This window comes from Rhinoraja longicauda, chromosome 21 (genome assembly GCF_053455715.1).
Source record: "Rhinoraja longicauda isolate Sanriku21f chromosome 21, sRhiLon1.1, whole genome shotgun sequence".
NCBI lineage: Eukaryota > Metazoa > Chordata > Chondrichthyes > Rajiformes > Arhynchobatidae > Rhinoraja > Rhinoraja longicauda.
The window spans coordinates 23,492,592-23,513,814 of record NC_135973.1 but is presented as its reverse complement, the minus strand read 5'-3'; the positions used below and the strand labels follow the sequence as shown (position 1 = coordinate 23,513,814).

General features: G+C 43.6%; 1 protein-coding gene across 6 annotated transcripts in view; it reads right to left on the bottom strand.

Moving 5' to 3' along the window:
* Nucleotides 1-21,223, bottom strand: part of tsc2 (TSC complex subunit 2) — a 91,492-nt gene that overhangs the window by 26,066 nt on the left and 44,203 nt on the right. For 3 of the 6 annotated variants that reach the window (XM_078418115.1, XM_078418117.1, XM_078418120.1), the window contains 9 exons: nucleotides 19,701-19,794; nucleotides 18,069-18,171; nucleotides 16,609-16,706; nucleotides 13,013-13,138; nucleotides 8,502-8,663; nucleotides 6,900-7,055; nucleotides 4,763-4,875; nucleotides 2,667-2,912; nucleotides 411-617 (listed from right to left, as the gene is read on the bottom strand). In XM_078418115.1, coding sequence (XP_078274241.1) covers nucleotides 411-617; nucleotides 2,667-2,912; nucleotides 4,763-4,875; nucleotides 6,900-7,055; nucleotides 8,502-8,663; nucleotides 13,013-13,138; nucleotides 16,609-16,706; nucleotides 18,069-18,171; nucleotides 19,701-19,794 — 1,305 coding nt within the window. The remainder of the gene's footprint in view (nucleotides 1-410; nucleotides 618-2,666; nucleotides 2,913-4,762; nucleotides 4,876-6,899; nucleotides 7,056-8,501; nucleotides 8,664-13,012; nucleotides 13,139-16,608; nucleotides 16,707-18,068; nucleotides 18,172-19,700; nucleotides 19,795-21,223) is intronic. The other 3 variants (XM_078418116.1, XM_078418118.1, XM_078418119.1) reach the window with 3 other exon arrangements.

The window sequence follows — 21,223 nt, the reverse complement described above, 5'->3', positions numbered from 1 at the left end:
GACATTTTGATCACAGGACCCTTTTTTAGACTGAGGGACCTGAACTGAAACATTACCTACCCATGATCTCGAGATGTTGCCTGTCCTCTGAGTTACTCCAACACTTTTTTTTTTGTAAACCACCTTCTGCAGTTACTTATGACTCACTTTATATGTCCCAACATCATTTAGTTCTACTTTTGAACCACTATTTAATCTCTCCCACCTACAAAAAATCTGCCTGTTCTCCTAATTTCTCTGCATTCCATCACCTCTAATCATTCCCAATTCTTATGAAAGATAATTGTCTTGAAACATTGACCGTTTCCTTCTCTGCAGATGCTGCCTCGCCCAGCTCCAAGATGAACTTCAGGAGCAGGCATGTGAAGATCCAGCTCGTGCTTAGGAAAAGAGATGGGACTTTTACTCACCTGTATTGAAACGCTGAAGTATTGGTGGCTTGGTTGTTAAGCTGGGGCACGGCATGGATGCTGATCGACAAGGTGCTTGCTGGTGTGGGTCCGTCACTCTCTCTACAGCCATCAGCACAGTGGACAGCTCTTGCAAGGGCATGTTGTTTATCTCGGAAGAAAATGGGCTTGGCGGATTCTCCAGACACAGAAGCCAGCTTGCATTACCTACAAGGTACCAATGCAAGTACGATCAAAACAGATGTCACAAGACAACTTGCCGCCTACTTTCTTGTCAAAATGTGCAACAGAGTTGATTTTTTAAAAAGTTGTTTTTAATTTCAATCGAAGTTCTTCAATTCTAACGTGGACACAAGGAACCGCAGATGCTCGTTTACAAAGTAGGCACAAAGTGCTGGAGTAACACAGCGGGTCACGCAGCATCTCCGGAGAACATAGATAGGCAACGTTTCAGGTTGGGACCCTTCTTCAGACGGTGACATTTAGGGCCGGAAGCCATAAGGCCGCCTATCCACATTCTCCAGAGATACTGCCTGATCAGCTGAGTTACCCCAGCAGTTATTTTTTCTTTAATTCGTAATTGGGCAATAATCGGGAATAACCAAGAAAATAAGAGTAAAATTATTCGTTTTCAACCAAATATGCGCGAGGGAGAAAGTTGTTCTGGTTGCACAAGATGAAGTCAGGTGAACAGCTGGCAGAGTTGTTGCCTTGCAGTGCCAGAGACCCAAGTTCAATCCTGACCATCAGTGTTGCCTCTGTGGAGCTTGCACGTTCTTCATGTGCGATTTTCCCCTGGGTGCTCAGAGTTCCTTCAACTTCCCAAAGATGTGCAGGTTGGTAGGTTAATTGGCCTCTGTAAATTACCCTAGTATGTAGGTGAGTGGCACAATCTGGGTGGAGTTAATGAGCATGTGGATGGAGTTAAACATTGGATTCATGTAGGGTGGGTGTAAATGTGTGGTTAATGGTTGGTACCCACTCTGTGGGTTGAAGAGCCTGTTTCCACGCTGTATCTCTCTCTGGCTATGGTGGAGGCTGCTCATGTGGAACTGTAAATGCCGGCAGGAAGCAGGAAGGTTCCATGGCCTGACTTTGTGCCACTTGCATTTCTAAACAACTATTTCACATAGAGGGCAACACAGACAAGTGGAGGGTATTTTTTTAACAACTTTCTTGGCAGCTATCCTACAGAATTAGGGGAATTGCAATATCACACCCTGTTCTATCTTTTTGATTAACTTTACTGCTGTATGAAAAGTCAGGCATACAATTAAGCAAGCATTCAGGGACAGTTTCTTCCCAGCTGTTATCGGGCAACAACCATCCTATCAACCACTTGAGAATGGTCCTGAGCAACTATTAACCTCATTGGAGACCTTCAAATTATCTTTAATCAGACTTTACTGGACTTTATCTTGCTCTAAAGGTTATTCCCATTATCATGTATCTATGCACTGTGGACAGCTGTATTGTAATCATGTATGGTTTTACTGCAGACTGGTTAGCAAAAAGAACTTTTCACTGTCTCTCAGTACACGTGGCAATAAACAAAACTAAATTTGCCTTTACCCTTGGGTGAATTTCTTGGAAACAGTATTAAACCAACAGCTATAAATGGTTGTACAGATGACCAGATATACTTCTGGAAAAATAATTTGTTTAGCTTAGTTTAGAAATACAGTGTGGATACAGGCCTTTCGGCCCACCGGGTCCGCGCTGAGCAGTGATTATCCATACACTAGTTCTATCCTACACACTAGGGACAATTTTACAGAGGCCAACTTACCGACAAACCTGCACATCTTGGAATGTGGGAGAAAACCGGAGCACCTGGAGAAAACCCACGCGGTCACAGGGAGAATGTACAAACTCCATGCAGACAGTACCTGTGGTCAGGATCAAACCCAGGACTCTGGCGCTGTAAGGCAGCAGCTCTACTACTGCGCTGCCCTAGATTGCCCCAAGAGGGGCACTAGAAGAAGAGAGGCTGAGAGGGATATGGGCCAAACCTGGGTAGGTGGGACTAGCATAAATGGGACAACTGGGTCAGGCCTGGGCAAATTAGGCCGAAGGGTCTGTTTCTGTGCCATATGACTCTAAAATGAGAGTCAATAACAATCAAAACTCTTGTCTTGCTCCGACAAAGTCGTTCTCCATTTCTGAAGATAGCAACCTTCTTTCAATTCATAACCAACAAAGGTTTATTAGATCCACATACAATCATGGCTGCAGAACACAATACGATGGACATACCCGAGGGTCGGCGAATGTATATTTCTGCCCATCCCTGAGTCAGGACTGAGGCATATTCAGCCAGGTTGGCCTTTTCCTTCTGCGAGAGAGGCTGGCCACTGGAGGGTGCTGCACCCCGATGCAGTGATTTGCGGTTTTCCAATCCTTTTGTCGCTGCCATCACGGAGGGGGCAGAGAACTCGGAGTCCGAGGGCGACACCAGAGGACTTAAACTCTGAACTGAATCGCTATGGAGAGCATGACCACCTGGAGAAACAGAAGCAGCCAACTTTAGAAAAAGCAATTGCACAGTGGTGTAGCCATAGAATCACACAGCTCCACGGTGTATTAGATATTTAAATAGAACTTTAAATAGCATCTGTTAGGCTTTTGGATAAGCACGTGGATATGGAGGGAATGGGGGAATACGGATCACATGCAGGTAGAGTCATGCAGCATGCAAACAGACCTTTCGGCCCAACTTGCTCACACCGCCCAACTTCACATTTATACTCGTCCCACCTGCCTGCGTTTGGACCATATTCCTCTAAACCTGTCCTATCCATGTACTTGTCTAAATGTTCCTTAAATATTGCGATAGTACCTGCCTCAACTATCTCTTCAGGCAGCTTGTTCCATACACCCACCACCATTTGCATGAAAAAGGTAACCCTCAGGTTCTTATTAAATCTTTCCCCCTTCGCCTTAAACCTATGTCCTCTAGACCTCAATTCCCCTACACTGGGCAAATGAATCAGTGCGTTTACCTGTCTTGATTTTGTACACAGAGATTAGTTTAACTTGGCATTATGTTCAGTTTGGAAATTGTGGGCCGAATAGCCTGTGCTGTTCTGTGTATCTGTTTTAAATATATAGCTTGGCTTTAGTTTTGCAGATGTGTTCCATCAAGCAATGAAATTCCAACTTAAATTGTGCAAATATCCAGCCTCAAACTTTTTTTTAAATTTAATATTTCAGTTGTAACTTAGCTTACTCCATAATTATCCCACAGGTATCGTTTGTGAATTTTGGCAGTGTATGGCTCATTCTCTTAACTGAATTAAGTGTTTCACAGAGTTTGTTATTCAGGTCTCACAATCCTACAATCTCCACTTGACTGTACTGCCTTGAACACAAATACACTTTCCATTTACCCCAATAAATGTAGCACGATGCCACAGCGGTAAAGTTGCTGCCTTGCAGTGCCACAGACCCAGGTTTGATCCTGACTACCGGTGCTGACTGTACAGAGTTTGTACGTTTTCCCTGTAACCACGTGGGTTTTCTCCGAATGCTCTGGTTTCCTCCCACATTCCAAAGACGTGTAGGTTTTTAGGTTAATTTGCTTCGGTAAAATTGTCCCTAATGTGTAATAGTGCTAGTTTAGTTTAGAGATACAGCACAGAAACAGGCCCTTCGGCCCACCGAGTCCGCGTCAACCAGCAATCCCCGCACACTAACACTATACTACACACACTAGGGGCAATTTACAATTTTGCCAAACCCAATTAACCTACATACCTGCACGTCTTTGTAGTGTGGGAGGAAACCGCAGAACCTGGAGAAAACCCACACAAGGAGAAAGTACAAGCACCGTACAGAGAGCACCCATGGTCAGGATCGAACTCGAGTCTCTGGCGCTGTAAGGCAGTAACTCTACCACTGCACAACCGTGCCGCCCCTAGTGTATGGGGATCGTCGGTCACCTCTCTAAACTAAACTAAATAAAAAGTTCACTTGAATGGAGAAACCTGGATGATGACCAACATGCCAGATTTTATTCAAGCAGGTTGTCGATGAAATACTGGAGAGGAGCTCTCAACATGTAAATCCGCACCAGATGTCATCGCTAAGTGAAGATGAGAGGGACAAGATCTGGGCTCGCACGGTGACACATCTGCTGCCTCACAGCGCCAGAGAACCAGGTTCCACTCTGACCTCGGGTGCTGTCTGCGTGGGGTTTGACATCAAACTACAAATCATCAATTGATCAATGCAATCAAAGTACCCAGATTTTAAGAATTATGAATACAATAATTGCAGTACGACACTGGCCATGAAAAGTAAATCTGGTCACATATACTTTTTAAACGTCATGCCCCAGAAGCAACATTCACCTGATACGGATCTCACTCGCAGGCGAGCTGCCTTGGCAATCTGCTGGCTGGTTTGAGACTCCAGCTTGGCAGGGGCTTCTTGTGTTGTCTTTACTTGCATCGATAAATCCAACCTTAGAGTCAAAACAGTAAATCTACCTTGAGCATTCTAATCTCTCTTTAACTCCAGACCAAGTATATGAAATTATGAGACTCATTGATCGGGTAGACAGTCAAAACCTTTCTCCCAGCGTGGGAATGTCAAAGACTAGAGAGCATAGCTTTCAGGTGGCTAAGCCGGGCCACCAGTTGCCGGATAATCGGTGGTGGACCTACACATGATGTCAGATCATGACGAAAATTAATCTGCACTTACTGAGAACTTCGACCAGTAAGTATGTCATCTGTGGTAGACGAGTTACTGGAGTAAATTCTGAGGGATACGATATCCATGCATTTAGAAACATAGGGGTTGATTAGGAAAAGGCATCAGTGCGTTGTGTAAGGGAGATCACGACTCATGCATTTGATTGGGGGGTTTTTAAAGTAATAACCAAGAAGTCGATGAAGGCACGGCAGGAGATGTAGTCTACATGGTCTACAGTTAAGCCTTTGATAAGGTTTCATATGGTAGTAGGCTGCACTGGAAGGTTAGATCACAGGGAGCACTGGCCAATTGGATACATAAACGGTTTGATTGTAGGAAGCAGAGGGTAATGGTGAACGGTTCTTTATACGCCTGGAGGACCGTGAGTAATGGTGTGTCTCAGGGGTCGGTGTTGTTTGTCATCTGGATCAATGATTTGGATGTGAATGTACAAGGCATGGTTAGTAAGTTTACATATGACACTAAAATAGGTGGTCTCATCAAAAAATACAGAGATGGCTTGATCAGTTGGGTAAATAGGCAAATTGAATTCAGATATGTGCGAGATTTTGCATTTTGGGAAGTCAAACCAGGGTGAGACTATACTCAGGGAGTGCTGTAGAACAGAGACACATAGCCGTACAAGCACAGAGTTCTCTGAAAGTGGCATCACTGGCAGACAGGGTTGTGAAGAAAGCTTTGGCACACTGGCTTTCATCAGTAAGAACATCGAAAATAGTTTGAATATTATGTTGCATTTGTACAAGACATCTATGAACCCCAAACTTGGAAATATTGTAGACAAAAAACAGACAAAATGCTGGGTTAACTCAGCGGGTCAGGCAGTATCTCTGGAGATCATGTACAAGTGACATTTCAGGTCATGACTCTTCTTCAGACTTGGAAATATCTTGGAAATATTGTGTTTAGTTTTGGTCACCCTGATGTACGAAAGACGCCATGAAGGTGGAAAGAGTGCAGATAAGATTTACGAGGATATTGCCAAGATTCAAGGGAACGCGTTGGGTAGACTTTCTTTGAGTATAAAAGATAGGAGTATACAACATCATGAGAGGCATAGGTAGGGTAAATGCACCGTCTTTCTCCCAGGGTAGGGAATCAAGAATTAGACGACATAGGTTTTAAGCTGAGAAGGGGAAGTTTCAACAGGACACTGCGGGCTAACTTTATCACACAGAGAGTGGATTGTATATGGAATGAGCAGTGAGAGAAAATAGTTGAGGGAGGTGCAGTAACAATGGTGCTAAGAGATTTGGACAGGTACATAACAGGTACTAGTTTAGATGGACATCTTGGACAACATGGACACATTGGGCTGAAGGGTCTTTCTCTGGATCCTGCGTCCCTACATCATGATGTATTACGTTTTGTGACAATTTTGGGGATAAAACCAATGACATTCAAACATTGTATTTTACACAAAAGCTATAATCTCTGCAGAGAACGGGGTGGAACAGAAGCACAGCTGCTGCCTCGGAGCCAGGGACCCAGGTACGATCCTAACCCTGGGTGCTGTCTACATGGTGTTTGCATGTTCTCCCTGTGACCGTGTGGATTTCCTGCAGGCGCTCTGGTTTCCTCCATCATCTTAACAGGCGTGCGGGTTTGTAGGCTAATTGGCTTCTGTAAATTGTCCCTAGTGTGCGGGGAGTGAATGCAAACGTGAGATAACATAGAACTCGTGTGAATGGATGATCGAAGGTCGGTGTGGATTCGGTGGAGCTGTATCTCTAAACTAAGCTCTAAACGAAGGAGACGGTTGAACCATACCTGGATGCTTCTTCAGTGTTCTTCTGCTCCAAGGAATCCAAACCCATCAGTGTTCTTGTTCCCTTACCACTGCTGGTGGTAACTGTGACCAGCTTGTTTCCAACCAGCCACGTGTTACTCCTTCCTGCACCAAGGAGAAATTCTGCAACAGGGGACCTTAAAAGAAAACAATAAAGAGGAAAAAACCTTCATGAAAATGAATGAAAGGAAGCACTGTAAAGCATGATCAGTATTTGCATGTTGAAGAAAATCAATGGTCAGCTATCAGAACTGTGACCACACAAACCAGACATTCCACCTTTGACTCCATCTACACCACGCTTCCTCTGAAAAGCAGCCGACACAGTCAAAGACGTCACTGGTCCCACCCCGGTCATTCCTTGTCCCTGCACCCATCCGGCAGAAGGCACAAAATCTTGAAAGCGCGCACCACCAGACTCAGGAACAGCTTCTTCCCCTCTGTTATCAAGCCTCTGAATGTCCTTCCATGAGCTGGGGTACTGTCCAGTTCACCTCTACCCCATTGTGAACATTGGACTTTGTCTATGGAACTGATGCACTACAATGCTGAGAACTATATTCTACACTCTGTTTCTTCCCTTTGCTCTATCTATTGTGCTTGAGTTTGAGTTGCTTGTATTTATGTGTAGTATTATCTCATGATTGAAAACCCATGCAAAACAGAACTTTTAACTGTACCTTGATACAAGTGACAATAATAAACCTATTTACATGGGACTTTTGACCCAACCACTCTATGCTGGCATTTTATGTTCCATCTCAGCCTTTTCTTATCTAAATCTATAGTCATGGCTCTCTATCTCATTCTTCCTCATATGCTTCTCTTGCTCCTCCCTAAAAGCAGCAACACCGTTCTCCTCAACCCCATTCTCATTACTCCTTGGGTAATATCATCTGAATTCCCTTTTGAATTTCTGGTGATCCAAGATGCTCCATTGGAAAACACCGGTACTGCACAGCAGATCCAATAGAACGAAGACAAGCAGCTTAACAAATGTGCTGGAGTAATTTAGCAGGTCAGGCAACACCTATGGAGAGAATACATGGGAGGCTTTTCGGGTTGGGGCCATTCTTCAGACCGATTGTAATAGGGTGGAGAAAGCTGGAAAAGAGAGATAGGGCAGGGCAAAGCCTAGCAAGTCATAGATGGATACAGAAACAAGGAACTGCAGATGCTGCTTTCCAAAAAACAAAGACATAAGTGCGGGATTATATCTTGTATCATCTGGTCTGGTTAAATAGCATCTTTTCATTGTACCTCAATACAAGTGACAATAATAACCCTATTTACATGGAACTTCGTAAAACAAAAAAATGATGGGAGTAACTCAGCGGGTCAGGCAGCATCTCTGGAGAAAAAGGATAAGTGACACTTCGGGTCGGCGCCTTTCTTCAGACTGATTGCAGGGGGTGGTGGGAGGAACTGGAAGCAAGAAAATAGCAGGACAAATCAGATGGCGTCCGGCAGGGAGGTTCCCTGCGAGGCCGATTGTTGGCTAGGAACGATGTGGTCCCATGAGGGATATATAATTGTGAACTGTGGAACTGGTTAACCAACTTTTTAGTGGAGGAAATACTAACCTCTTAGGCAGAGCAGAGAAGTTGGAGAAAACGTATCGAGCCATCATATCCAGACACGTCTCGGTAAGTTCAAGGTGCACAGTTTTTAGACTGTCTTCCGCATCTGCCATTGAATTCTCGTCCGACGATCCCAAACTAGAACTCGTAACAGAGGTTTGCATTCTATTAGAATGAGAAGTTCCCAGGTCAAAAGCCAGCATATTGCAATGAAATCTCCACCAAACTATTTGCTCTTGCCCTCAATGGCACTTATCTTTCTCGCGTGATTTCAAGCATGCATTCAGAATGTACCCTTGTACAAGATTTCAAAACTATTCTTTAAAAGCAAAGCTTCGACCTTTTTCAGAATCAGTTTAAAGGAGATCAACCTAGGACGTGGTTTCAAAAAACTGCAACATTCCAATAATACTATCGGATATAAGAAAGACCAAGTCTAACCATTGTTAAATTAGGTATTTCTTATGTAAACATAGTGTGATACTAAAAATTTACTTAGCAAAATTGAGCTATTAATTACAAAATTGATTGCATTTGATCATTTATTACCTTTCATTACAAATAGGTATAACATTGAAAATTGTGATATTTTTCTATCAATCATTGTAATAGGTTGAATGAATCCTATGTTTGAAAGTTTTAGTTTGGTTTAGCAATACAGCGCGGAAGCAGGCCCTTCTGCCCACCGAGTCCGTGCCGACTAATGATCCCTGTTACACTAGCACTATCCTACACACTAGGGACAATTTACAATTTTTACCAAAGCCAATTAACCTACAAACCTGTACGTTGTGGAGAGTGCGAGGAAACCAGAACAGCCGGCAGAAACCCACCCGGTCACGGGGAGAACGTATAAACTGTACAGATAGCACCCGTAGTCACCTGGCGCTGCAAGGCAGCAGGTCTATCGCTGTGCCAGCGTTCTGCCCTCAGCCAGTAACTTGATGCATTATCACATAATATAGCAAGCCAGGATTAACCGCAAATTAAAGCAGATTTACAAGTCCTCAAAAATTCAGGACACAGCAATTCAATATTATTTTAATATTACGTTTCCAGAGTAAGATACAGCTGAATTGTTGGTACGTGGCTATATTAAAATCTGTGGTCAGTGGTTGTCTTTTACGAGATCCAAGAATAGCCAACATCTCTCCATAGGTTTAGCGCCCATGGTTTTGAGCCACTATTTTAAATGAGATTGAAGGACGAACAGGAAATGGTGGTGGGTGGTGTGTGTATGGAAGGGGGAAGTAGTTGAGGCAGGTACTATCGCCATGTATAAGAAACATGGATAGGGTAGGTTTTGAGGAATATGGGCCAAAAGCAGGCAGGTGGGACTAGTGTAAATGGGTCATGTTGGTCGGTGTGGGCAAGTTGGGCCAAAGGGCCTGTTTCTACGCTGCATGACTCTCAATCAAAGTTTCCCAACTTTTATTGTCAGGGGGAATTTCAATCCCGATTCCAACATTAAAAAAAAAATCTGTGCAATTCATTCCTAATTTGTAGACATTACTAGAAATGCCAGTATTTATGACCCATCCCGAATTGACTTTCAATCATTCTGTCATGGTTGAGTTTAGTTTACAGATACAACATGGAAACAGGCCCTTTGGCCCACACCGACCATCGATACTTTAGTCAGAGGGTGGTGAATCTGTGGATTTTTTTGCCACAGAAGGCTGTGGAGCCCGTCAGTGGATATTTTTAAGGCAGAAATGGCTAGATTCTTGATTAGTACAGGTGTCAGAGGTTATGGGGAGAAGGCAGGGGAATGGAGTTAGGAGGGAGAGATACATCAGCCATGATTGAATGGCGGAGTAGACTTGATGGGCCGCATGGCCTAACTCTACTCCTATTCCTTATGACGTATGACCTTATGATTACACGCTCACACCAGTTCTATGTTAACCCACTTTCGCATCCACTCCCTACACGCTAGAGGCAATATAAAGAGGCCAATTAACCTACAAACTCGCATGTCTTTTGGGATGCAAGAGGAAACCGGGGCACCAGGAGGAAACCCACAAGGTCACAGGGAGAATGTGCAAACTCCACACCTGTCCACATTTGGCCCATATCCCTCTAAACCTTTCCTCTCCATGTACCTGTCCAAATGTCTTTTAAATATTGATATACTACCTGCTTAGTACAATTCAAACTCTCATCTCCAATCAATGATATAAACAAGCTGCTTATCCAGTAATATAACCATATGCTCTAGTATCCTCGATAGGGGTCATACAGTGCGAAAACAACCCCTTCAGCCCAACTTGTCCACGCTGACCAACATTCCCCATCTACTCTAATTCCACCTGCTTTTGTCCCATATTTCTCTATCCTATTCATGTACCTGTCTAAATGTTTCTTAAACATTGCAATAGTACCTCCGGCAGCTTGTTCCATACACCTACCTCCCTTTGTGTAAAACAGTTACCTCTCAGGTTGCCATTAAAATTTTCCCCCCTCACCTTAAACCTATGTCCTATGGTTCTCGATTCCCCTACTCCAGGCAAAAGGCTGGGTGTTGCCCCGATCTATTCCTCTCATGATTTTGTACACCCTCCATAAGATCACCCCTCATCTTCCAGCACTCCAAGGAATAAAGCCCTAGCCTGCTCAAACTCTTCCTATATCTCAATCCCTCAAGTCCTGGCAACAACCTGGTAAATCTTCTCTGAACCTTTTTCAACTGGACAACATCTTTTTTATAACATGGCGACCAAAACTGAACACAATACTCTAAATGTTGCCTCACCAAAATCTTATATAACTGTAACATGACCTCCTATATTTGTTGAACATGTAACATTAATTTTTATCAAGCCGCATCGCAAAAAGAATCAAAGATTGTTTAAATAAGACACGCCCTCACCAGCCTGGCACTGGCAAGATGTTCAATGACTAGTGGGTAAAGGTGACATACAACGGCTGACATTTTTATTAAGAACTTTTCAGATGCATATTTCAGGAGTGGTCTCAAGTAGCTTCTAATCAGTGTCCTCGTCTTAAGTGTAACTGATCAAATTTAAAGATCAGCTTCTTGTTGCAGAGTTTGTAACTGCAAGTCTTACATTACAAAGATGATTTACAAAATAATCCATGTCTGCAACAGAGTTAAAGGAACGGCTGATCTTAAATAACAACTCCCACAATCAGCATGGATGTGTCATTTGAGCCAGAAATGAGAAGCAATACTGTCATGCAAAGGATTGCGTGTCTCAGGAATTGGCAGAGGACTGTGGCCAATGGTCAAAGCTTGATTGATTTCTTGGAACAGAAGGCAAGCAAGGAATATGGGATCGAGGCAAGAAAATAGAACGGTCAACAATGATCAGAACGGAGCCAATTTGTGTCAGTTAACGCCAGTTTCAAGTGCCAACATTGCAAGCATGTTACGTCGTTAGACAAACAATGTGCCAAACATCGATTAATGGTAGTTACACAATTTCAAAGGCCTTCAAAATCTAGTTCCAGTTCCTTTTTGCAGGATGTGACAATGGAAACCCTATGTTTCCATTTAACAAAACCCAACCACATGGTCACAGGGAGAACATGCAAACTCTACACAGACAGCACCTGAGGGCAGTATCGAACCTGGATCTCTGGTGCTGTGAAGCAGAAGCTCTACCAGTTGTGCCACCGTTCCGCTCATTATACCTTATTCACTCAATAACCCATGGATTCTTTGGAACAAATAGGATTGGCTCTGTTTCCTCAACAGTTACTGCACTTCCCTGCAACATAATTGTGATAACATTTCAAAAAGTACTAAAAAATTGCTCAGGAGTGCCCCAGAATTGTAAAAGGGTTTAAATTATCTCTTAAATACCACAGAAGTGTTTAGGACAATCAGCACATCCCTATCGGACACAAACATTTTCACTTGGGGAATATATATTTTTTAATTGAAAAGATACAAAGTGCTGGAGTAACTCAGCAGTTCAGGCAGCATCCCTGGAGAAAAGGAATAGGTGACGTTTCGGGTTTTAACCCTTCTTCTGCCTGAAAGATAGAGATGGGGGGGAATTGGAGGCGAGAAAAGGCCAGAACAAAACAGGGCCGACAATAGGTGACAATAGGAAGGGTGGACTCCAGGGTGAAGCAGCTCTGGAAAACATGGAAAGACAACGTGACCTATCCATGCTCTCCACAGATGCTGCCTAAGCCTCTGAGTTACTCCAGCACTTTGCGTCTTTTGTTGTAAACCAGCATCTGCAGTGCCTTGTGATTGAAAGATACAGCATGGAAACAGGCCCTTCAGCCCACTGAGACGATGCTGACCATCAATCGCACATTCACCAATTGAGAGATGGAAAGCAGAATTCTTGAAAGACAACCACTGACCAATATTTATGCTCCTGAATACAGTAGTAATTCATATCAATATTCCCGTGGAAAATGGCAAATTGTACTTTTCGACGAAGAGTCTAAAAACTAAGTCATGCAAGCATCCCAGCATGCAGAAACCCCAAAAAAGAAACTCTGTGGAGCAAAGGCTCCAGTATTGCCTCTACCTTCGGACTGCGTGTTCTGAGACACTGATGCTTCGGGACCGGAAGGCCTCGACTGCCGATAGGTCTTTCATATCTTTAATTTGGGAACTATTCAAGCCTGGCTTTTGGGGCTTTGAGCCTCGCAAGCTACCAGCACAGCCCAAAGACACCGCAGGTAGGAAAGACGCCATTTGGGAGGAAAAGGAGTTGATGGTCAGGTCACAGAGCAGGGAAAAGGTTCCCGGGCAAGTAAAGTGAAGAAAACAAACACCAGCACAGAAGAATAAAAGGGAGGGAGGGAGTAAGGGGGGGGGGGAAGGAAAAAAAAAAGAACAACTTCAAAGCTTTAAACAAAATCTGGAAGATGATAAAATAGCAAATTAGATCAAACAGCTTATACGCTACAGAACATAAACTTCTATAACTCCTGCTACATTTACAAACAATTGGCAGAAAAAGCAACGCATGCACTTAAGGTTGGAATGGCATTTCAGAGTTTGACAACAACTTTCTGAAATACAGATTATCAGAGAGAGCTGATAATTCCATCGGGAGCTTTACAAAAATGAAATACAACTATAAACAATTCTTACATAGCCAATCTAAATCTTCAAGTTTAAGAATTGACTGCTCCCTTAAAGTCATCAATTCTTGACTGTTGGAGAGGAGATTAATGAAAGTGCTGAATATATGAACTAACACTCAGGGATACTGTCCGTCATGCCTGAATAGATTATTTTATTGAAGTGCCTTCTTTAATTTAGTAAGGATTAATTTGGCCATAATATATGGGTTTAAAAAAAATCATCCTACCTTTAGACAGGAGATGAGGAGGAATTTCTTTAGTCAGAGGGTGGTGAATCTGTGGAATTCATTGCTACAGACGGCTGTGGACGCTGTCAATGGATATTTTTAAGGCTGAGATTGACAGATTCTTGATTAATAAGGGTGTCAGGGGTTATGGGGCGAGGGCAAGGGAGTGGGGTTGAGAGGGAAAGATAGATCAGCCACGATGGAATAGACTTGACAGGCCAATTGGCCTAATTCTGCTCCTAGAACTTATGATCTTACAGTAAGAAATGAGATGAAAGTTCAACATATTTCAAGACATATTTTGGCATATTTCAACATATTCAAATATCATTCACTGAGTCCATAATCTTATGGATATGCTGGGAACATGGAGGACATGCAGGTGCTGGTTTACACCAAAGATAGACACAAAATTGCTGGAGTAACTCAGCGGGAGAGGCAGCATCTCTGGTAGAAGGAATGGGTGACGTTTCGGGTCGAGACCCTTCTTCAGACTGAGAGTCAGGGGAGAGGGAAACGAGAGGTATGGAAGGGTACAAAGAGCTGCAGAATTCTCATCAGAGAGTAGAGAACTTCTATCCTCGGCACCCATTGCATTTTCTGCAGTAAGGTTTGTTCTTTATATTTTAGCCACATTGGATAGTAAATGGGCTTTAAACCCAATACCTATTTTTTCCTCGTTTATTATATTGTTTACAGGGTACAATGTTTACCTATTCTGTTGTGCTGCTGCAAGTAAGAATTTCTTTGTTCTATCTGGGACATTTGACAATAAAACATTATTGACTCTCTTGATTCTTGACTCTGAACACTAATAAAGTAATTCAGTGTGAAAGCAGATCTGGAATAATGGTGTGAATTTACAGTTTAAAATATTCTTTAATTTCAACTTTCGGATGCCGATATTCCAACCTTAAACATCTGACCACTTGAGCACTAAATAAATCATGTACAGTGCAACTACATATACGATTTATACCAAGCTAGAAAAATAAAAGAAAGCACAGGTTTCAATTTGAGTAAAATGCATAAACACCGACATCAAAGTAGGAGGATGTGATGGGAGAATCCAATCAGGGAAGATCAGCCACAGTGAGGGTGCTTGCCATTGTGTAGCAGCCATTGGCCTTCGTGACCAGAAACCAACTCTAACATGCACACAAATCAGAAAACGGGCCGTCTGCACAACCTTTGTTTGCACATGAATTTCTTCAGCCAGAGGGTGGTGAAACAGATATGGAGGGTAAACCAATGGGTATTTTTAAAGTGGAGAAAGATGGGTTCTTTATTTAGAGATATAGAGTGGAAACAGTCCCTTCGGCCCTCCGAGTCCACACCGACCATCGATCACCCGTACACTAATTCTATGTTACCCTACTTTTGCATCCGACACACTCGGGCAATTCACAAGCCAATCCATTTACAAACCTACACGTCTTTGGGACTTGGGAGGAAACCTGGAGCACCCGGAGAAAACCCACGCGATCACAGGGAGAATGTACAAACTCTGCACAGACAGCACCCATAGTTCGCATTGAACCAGGTCTCTGGCGCTGTGGGGCAGTAGCTCTACCGCTGCGCCACTGTGCCATAGACGGCTGTGGAGTTCAAGTCTTTGGGTATTTTTAAAGCAGAGATTGAAAGGTTCTTGATTGGTAAGGGCATCACATTTTTCGGGGAAAAGCCAGGAGAATGGGGTTGAGAGGGAAAGATAGATCAGCCATGATCGAATGGCAGAGCAGACTCAATGGGCCAAATGGCCTAATACTGCTCCTATGTCTTATGATCTTTTCTACTATTCTGCAGCTAGGCTTGGGACTGAAAATTATAAAAAGGTACATAAAAATGTTCGGTCTGGGCTAAAAGATTTAAGAATCTTCATTCTGCCAGCTATGAGGAATCCAAGTAAAATAAATCAAGCCAATCACGTCCAACACTACTGTACAATGTTCATGCTCTGCATTAACCATTGTGCAAATATAAAATGTCATGCAAGGACCCCTTCATCCACCTCCCCAAGCTGGTTTGTGCCAGGGAAAGGAAAGCAACACTATAGAGTAGCAGGTACTTTTCCAAAGCGACTTTGCAAAGGGCAATTTGACTCCACAAATGCCAGCTGGATTCTTCAAACAAACCCATGGCAGCAAATCTCAGGGTCCCCAAATCTCCAATACCATCTGAACCAAATTGGATTAGAATTTAGTTTAGTTTACTTTAGTGTAGAAATACGGCGTGGAAACAGGCCCTTCTGCCCACTAAGTCTGCGACGGGCAGCCAGCAATCAGCCATACACTAATTCTATCCAACAAGCTAGGGAGAGTTTACAGGAGCCAATTAACCTACAAAACTGCACTTCTTTAAAATTTGGAACAAAACCAGAGCACCCGGAGAAAACCCTCACGGTCACAAGGAGAAATTCCAAACTGTGTACAGACAATGCCTGTAGTCAGGGTCAAAGCCAGGTCTCTGGCGCTGTAAGGTTGCAGCTCTACCGCTGCACCACTATGCCGCCCTAAATGTCCATGTTTAAATGTAAACAAGCTCTTATGCAAGTACAAAATCTAAACAGAAAGGATGATTTATGGATCAGCTAGGCAGCCTAATAGAAAATTATCAGCTTGCTGAACAGCAATGCAATAGGAAGTAGCAGATCGACATATCCCCATTTTATGCTCCACTAGCAAAGTTAAAAGCCAATTGAACACATCAAAGCTCAACCTTTTATATTATGGTTTACATGTGGGCTTCTTGCTGGGTGAGAAATTATGCTAAAAGTATGCTCCCTTCTCTGGAGGGTGACCTACCTTTTGAATGGTCTTTCGTTTAAGCTTGTGCTACGAGCTCGAAAGCTGCTGGGTTCGTGTGTGTCCTCAAAAGGTAGCAAGGCATTTGATCGGAGACCCTTGTTTAATGTTTAGAAAAAAACAAAAATATAAGGTACAAAGACTAATTAAATTCAAATCTTGATTACGATGTTCACATTTATTATTGTCACGTGTACCAAGGAACAGTGAAAAGCTCTGCTTTGCATGCTATCCAACAGATAAAAAAATAATACTACAGATAAATACAATCAAATCAAACACAAGTATGATAGTGTTGTGTTGACTGTATAATAACAGAAGCCGTACACCTAGATAATGATCCAAAGACTTTATTAACTACATAGCAAGCATGACCTCACGCCTGCACGTTGCACTTACACTAACCGGAATCACCCAGGCAGCGGTCACTCAAAAGCTAAAGGGGCGTAACTACAAAAGCATGACACATAACATGAGTGACACCGTTACACTAATCTACAGATAGGTAGAGCAAAGGGAAAGATGTAGAATGCAGAATATAGTTCTCAGCATTGTAGCGCTTCAGTTCTAAAGACAAAGTCCAATTCCACAATGGAGTAGGGGTGAAATGGACAGTACCCTAGCTTATGGAAGGACCATTCAGAAGACTAATAACAGAGGGGGCAAAGCTGTTCCTGAGTCTGGTGGTGGGTGCTTTCAAGCTACTGTGTCTTTTGCCTGAGAGGAGCAGGGAGAAAGAGGAATGACCAGGGTGGGACAAGTCTTTGATTATGTTGGCTGAATTTTTGAGGGAATTGTGGAATGAGCAGAAAAAGTTTTCTAGCACTCGTCAACGGCATGGAGGCAGTTTCTCTTTCCAAAATCAAAATGCATTGGTATATTTGCCAATTTTATGAAAATAGCATTTCATTTGGGAAACTATATGGACTGAATAACAAGGGAGACTTCACTCTAGAAATAGAAACCCGGACCCAAGGAACAGAGGGCTGGAAAGCAGATTTGCTGCAGAAGCCAGTGCAGTGCAGTGCACCTCGACGATGGAGAGGGCCCCTGGAGGCCCTGCATCAGCCTGGGGATCGGCTGCTTCGGGCGCTGCTCTAAGAGGCCAAACGCTTGGATCGCATGCGATCTGCAGCTGTACTGAGCGGTAGAGCAGCAGTGGAGGATACCAATGGTTGCACCTGTCCAGGCCGACCTTGCAAAGCTGCCACAACAACGGGCCTTCATGGTCAGTTTAAGAACTCTACACTTACATCAGCGGGGACTAGAAAATGGCGCCCAACTTGGCAACTCTTGTATACTGTCTCAGTCTACTATTTCTATACACTTGTACTGTATCTAAGATGTGCTTATGTATAGCAATACTTGTACTGAGCTGTATGCAAAAATGCATTTCACTGTACCTCAGTACATGTGACAATAAAGTACCATGGAACTACTGAACCATTGAAGAATCTTACTTTTGTAATGTATCGCACAAAGTCCTTCCTGAACACAAGCCGACACCGAATAAACCACATGGCTATGACGTGGTGTGCTAGGGACACTATATATTGGTTGAATCTAAGAAAAACAGAACAACAACAGTGCAATCTGATCTTAAATATAAATAATAATTTGAAATAACAATTTCCTAAGAGACACCCCATTGTTAATGCTGCAAAGTCCATTTTGGTATTCCACAACAATAGATCACAAACTAAATCCAAAATAATCTTTGGTATTTAAACAAACATACAAGTCAGCCAGCGGGCCCAAGCCGACCAACATGCCCCATCTACGCTAGTCTGATCTGCCTGCGTTAGGTTGATTGTTAAGTTAGAAATGGGCATTATGTGTGTTGCATATGTTACTTACCTCTCATCAGTCCAAGTCTGAAGCGAAGGACAAGGAGCGAGGCTGGTAGGAGGGGAGGGAACCAGGGTCTAGCCTGCCGCACACTCGTTGTCAGCTGCGCGACGTGCCCCCCGGGAACAAAGGTGGACGGGCGAGGAGAGGGACATCAGTTCGCTGGTCGACCTGCACGTCCAAGGAAGGCGACAGCTGGACACCCGCAGCAGCCTGGGGCTTGTCTGGATGGGCAACGCTCATAACAACAAGAGCACCGACTAGACTTTGGAAATGGCACCAAAACATGGAGCCTCTTGCATGCGGGATCCGTGGACTATTCCTGTACACGCTGATCGGGGATGTGCTTGGTGATGGCAATACTCAACTGGACTGATGGCAAGGAAAGAATTTCACTGTGCGTTTGCGCATCGCATATGTGACAATACAGGTGCTCCTCAACTTACAATGGGGTTACGTTCCGATAAACCCATCGGAAACCGAAAATATCGTCAACATGCATTTAAATACACCTGATCACGTGGCTGGAAGCGAGCTATGGGTCGCTGCCGTTGCCCAGAGTTTGCACCATTGTAAAGTCGAAATATTGTACGTCGAAGCATCGTTAGTCTGGGAGCACCTGTAAAAGCACCATTGAACCATTGAGCATTGTCCAGACCTTGGTGCATTTTGGCACAGGCTCCTTCATTTACAATGAATTGCAAATTGAACCAAAAACGTAACCCCAATAGTGAACCTTCCCAGTTAGACTCATAGAGTCATATAGTGTGGAAACATGTCCTTTGGCCCAATTTGCCCACACTGACCCACATGTCCCATCTACATTAATTCCACCTCCTGTTGGCCCATATTCCTCTAAACCTATCCTATCCAAGTACCTGTCTAATTGTTTCTTAAATGTTGCAATAGTCCTTGCCTCAACTACCTCCTCTGGCAGCTAGTTCCATGCACCCATCACCCTGTGTGGGAAAAGGTTACTTCAGATGCTTATTAAATCTTTCCCCCTTCACCTTAAACCTATGTCCTCTGGTTCTCGATTCCCCTACTCTGGGCAAAAGACTCTGTGCATCCTGACCTTATGGGTGAAGATTTGGTGGACCTAAATCACCGCCTGAGAAACCCTTGTGGAGATATCCTGGGCCTGAAGTAGACTTGGAAAATAAATTAAAAGCTACAAATAAGAAATGACAACTTTAAAAACTTAAGCTTATATAGGTTTTTTTTTAAACAAAGTAAATACTCACTTGAAAGGGTTAGTGTACGGCAACGATATGGCAAACACACTGACATACTGTTCTGCCACAAAGTTGGCATAGAGAGGAGGAAGTCTCACCAAGGCTGCAAGAGAACACATACTTTAATTCTTCTGTTAACTCACGGAATTTCAAGACCAACACCACTGCACATTTTTACTGGGTTTTCCAAGACTACCATCACTACTTATTTCCAGGAGGTTTTACAACGCAATTAAGATGAGTTTGTGATCGGTTACCGAAACACTCCACAGACAAGAGAGAGGTTGCGGACATTGAGAGTAGGAAGGAACTGTAGATGTTGGTTTATACCGAAGATAGACACAAAGTGCTGGAGGAACTTAACAGGTCAGGCAACATCTCTGGAGAAAAGGAATAGGTCTGAAGGAGGGTTTCGTTCGAAATGTCATCTTTTCTCCCGGGATGCTGTCTGACGCTCTGAGTTACTCCAGTACTTTGTGTCTATCTTTGATGGACATTGAGAACCACTGTCCAGCACTGGAAAGGAGATGACAGATTGATTGTCCCAAGTCCCATGAGATACAGTGCAGGATTTGAAAATAAGTTCATAAGTCATAGGAGAAGAATTAGGCCATTTGGTCCATCGAATACTCCGACGTTCAACCCAGGCTGATCTATCTTTCCCTCTCAACCCCATTCTCCTGCCTTCTCCCTTTAACACCCTTGATGCACCCTCTCCCAATAGTCAACTGTGAAACAACACTGTTAGAAGCCCAAAGAGAGTAGACAAATCACCAGAACACATGGTACATTGCCTCCGCATGCCAACTCATCTCCACATCCAGCGATACAGTTCACATAATACAGTGTAGACTTATTATTTAGACAAACTTTAGACTTTAGAGAAACAATGTGGAAACAGGTCTTTCGGCCCACTGAGCCCATGTCGGCCAGCGATCTCCCCGTGCACCAGCACTGTCCTACAAACTAGGGACAATTTACACTTTTATGAAAGCCAATTAACCTGCAAACCTGTAAGTCCTTGGAGTGTTGGAGGAGACTGGAGCACCCCAAGGAAACTCAAACGGTCACTGGGAGAACGTGCAAACTCCACACAGACCAGCAATGGAGGTCGGCCGAACTTTGGGCAAATTGGGCCAAAGGACATGTTTTGATCTTTGGCGCCATGAGGCAGCAGCTCCACCAGCCCCGGCACTGTGCTGCCCTAGTCAATTGTTACAGGAATAGTCAGTCTGCCACTCTCTCACATTCCAATAGAGTTGCTATCTTACAGCTCCGCAGTGCTGGGTTTGATCCTGACTATGGGTACTGTCTGCATGGAGTTGTACATTCTCCCCGTGACCAATGGATGCTCCAGTTTCCTCCCACACTCCAAAGATGTACAGGTTTGTAGGTTAATTGGCTTCGGTAAAAACTGTCCCTATTGTGTAGGATCGTGCAAATGCGTGGGTATTACTGGCCGGCGGGGACTCGGTGTGCTGAAAGGCCTGTTTCCATGCTGTATTTCTAAATGAAACTGAACTAAACTTGCT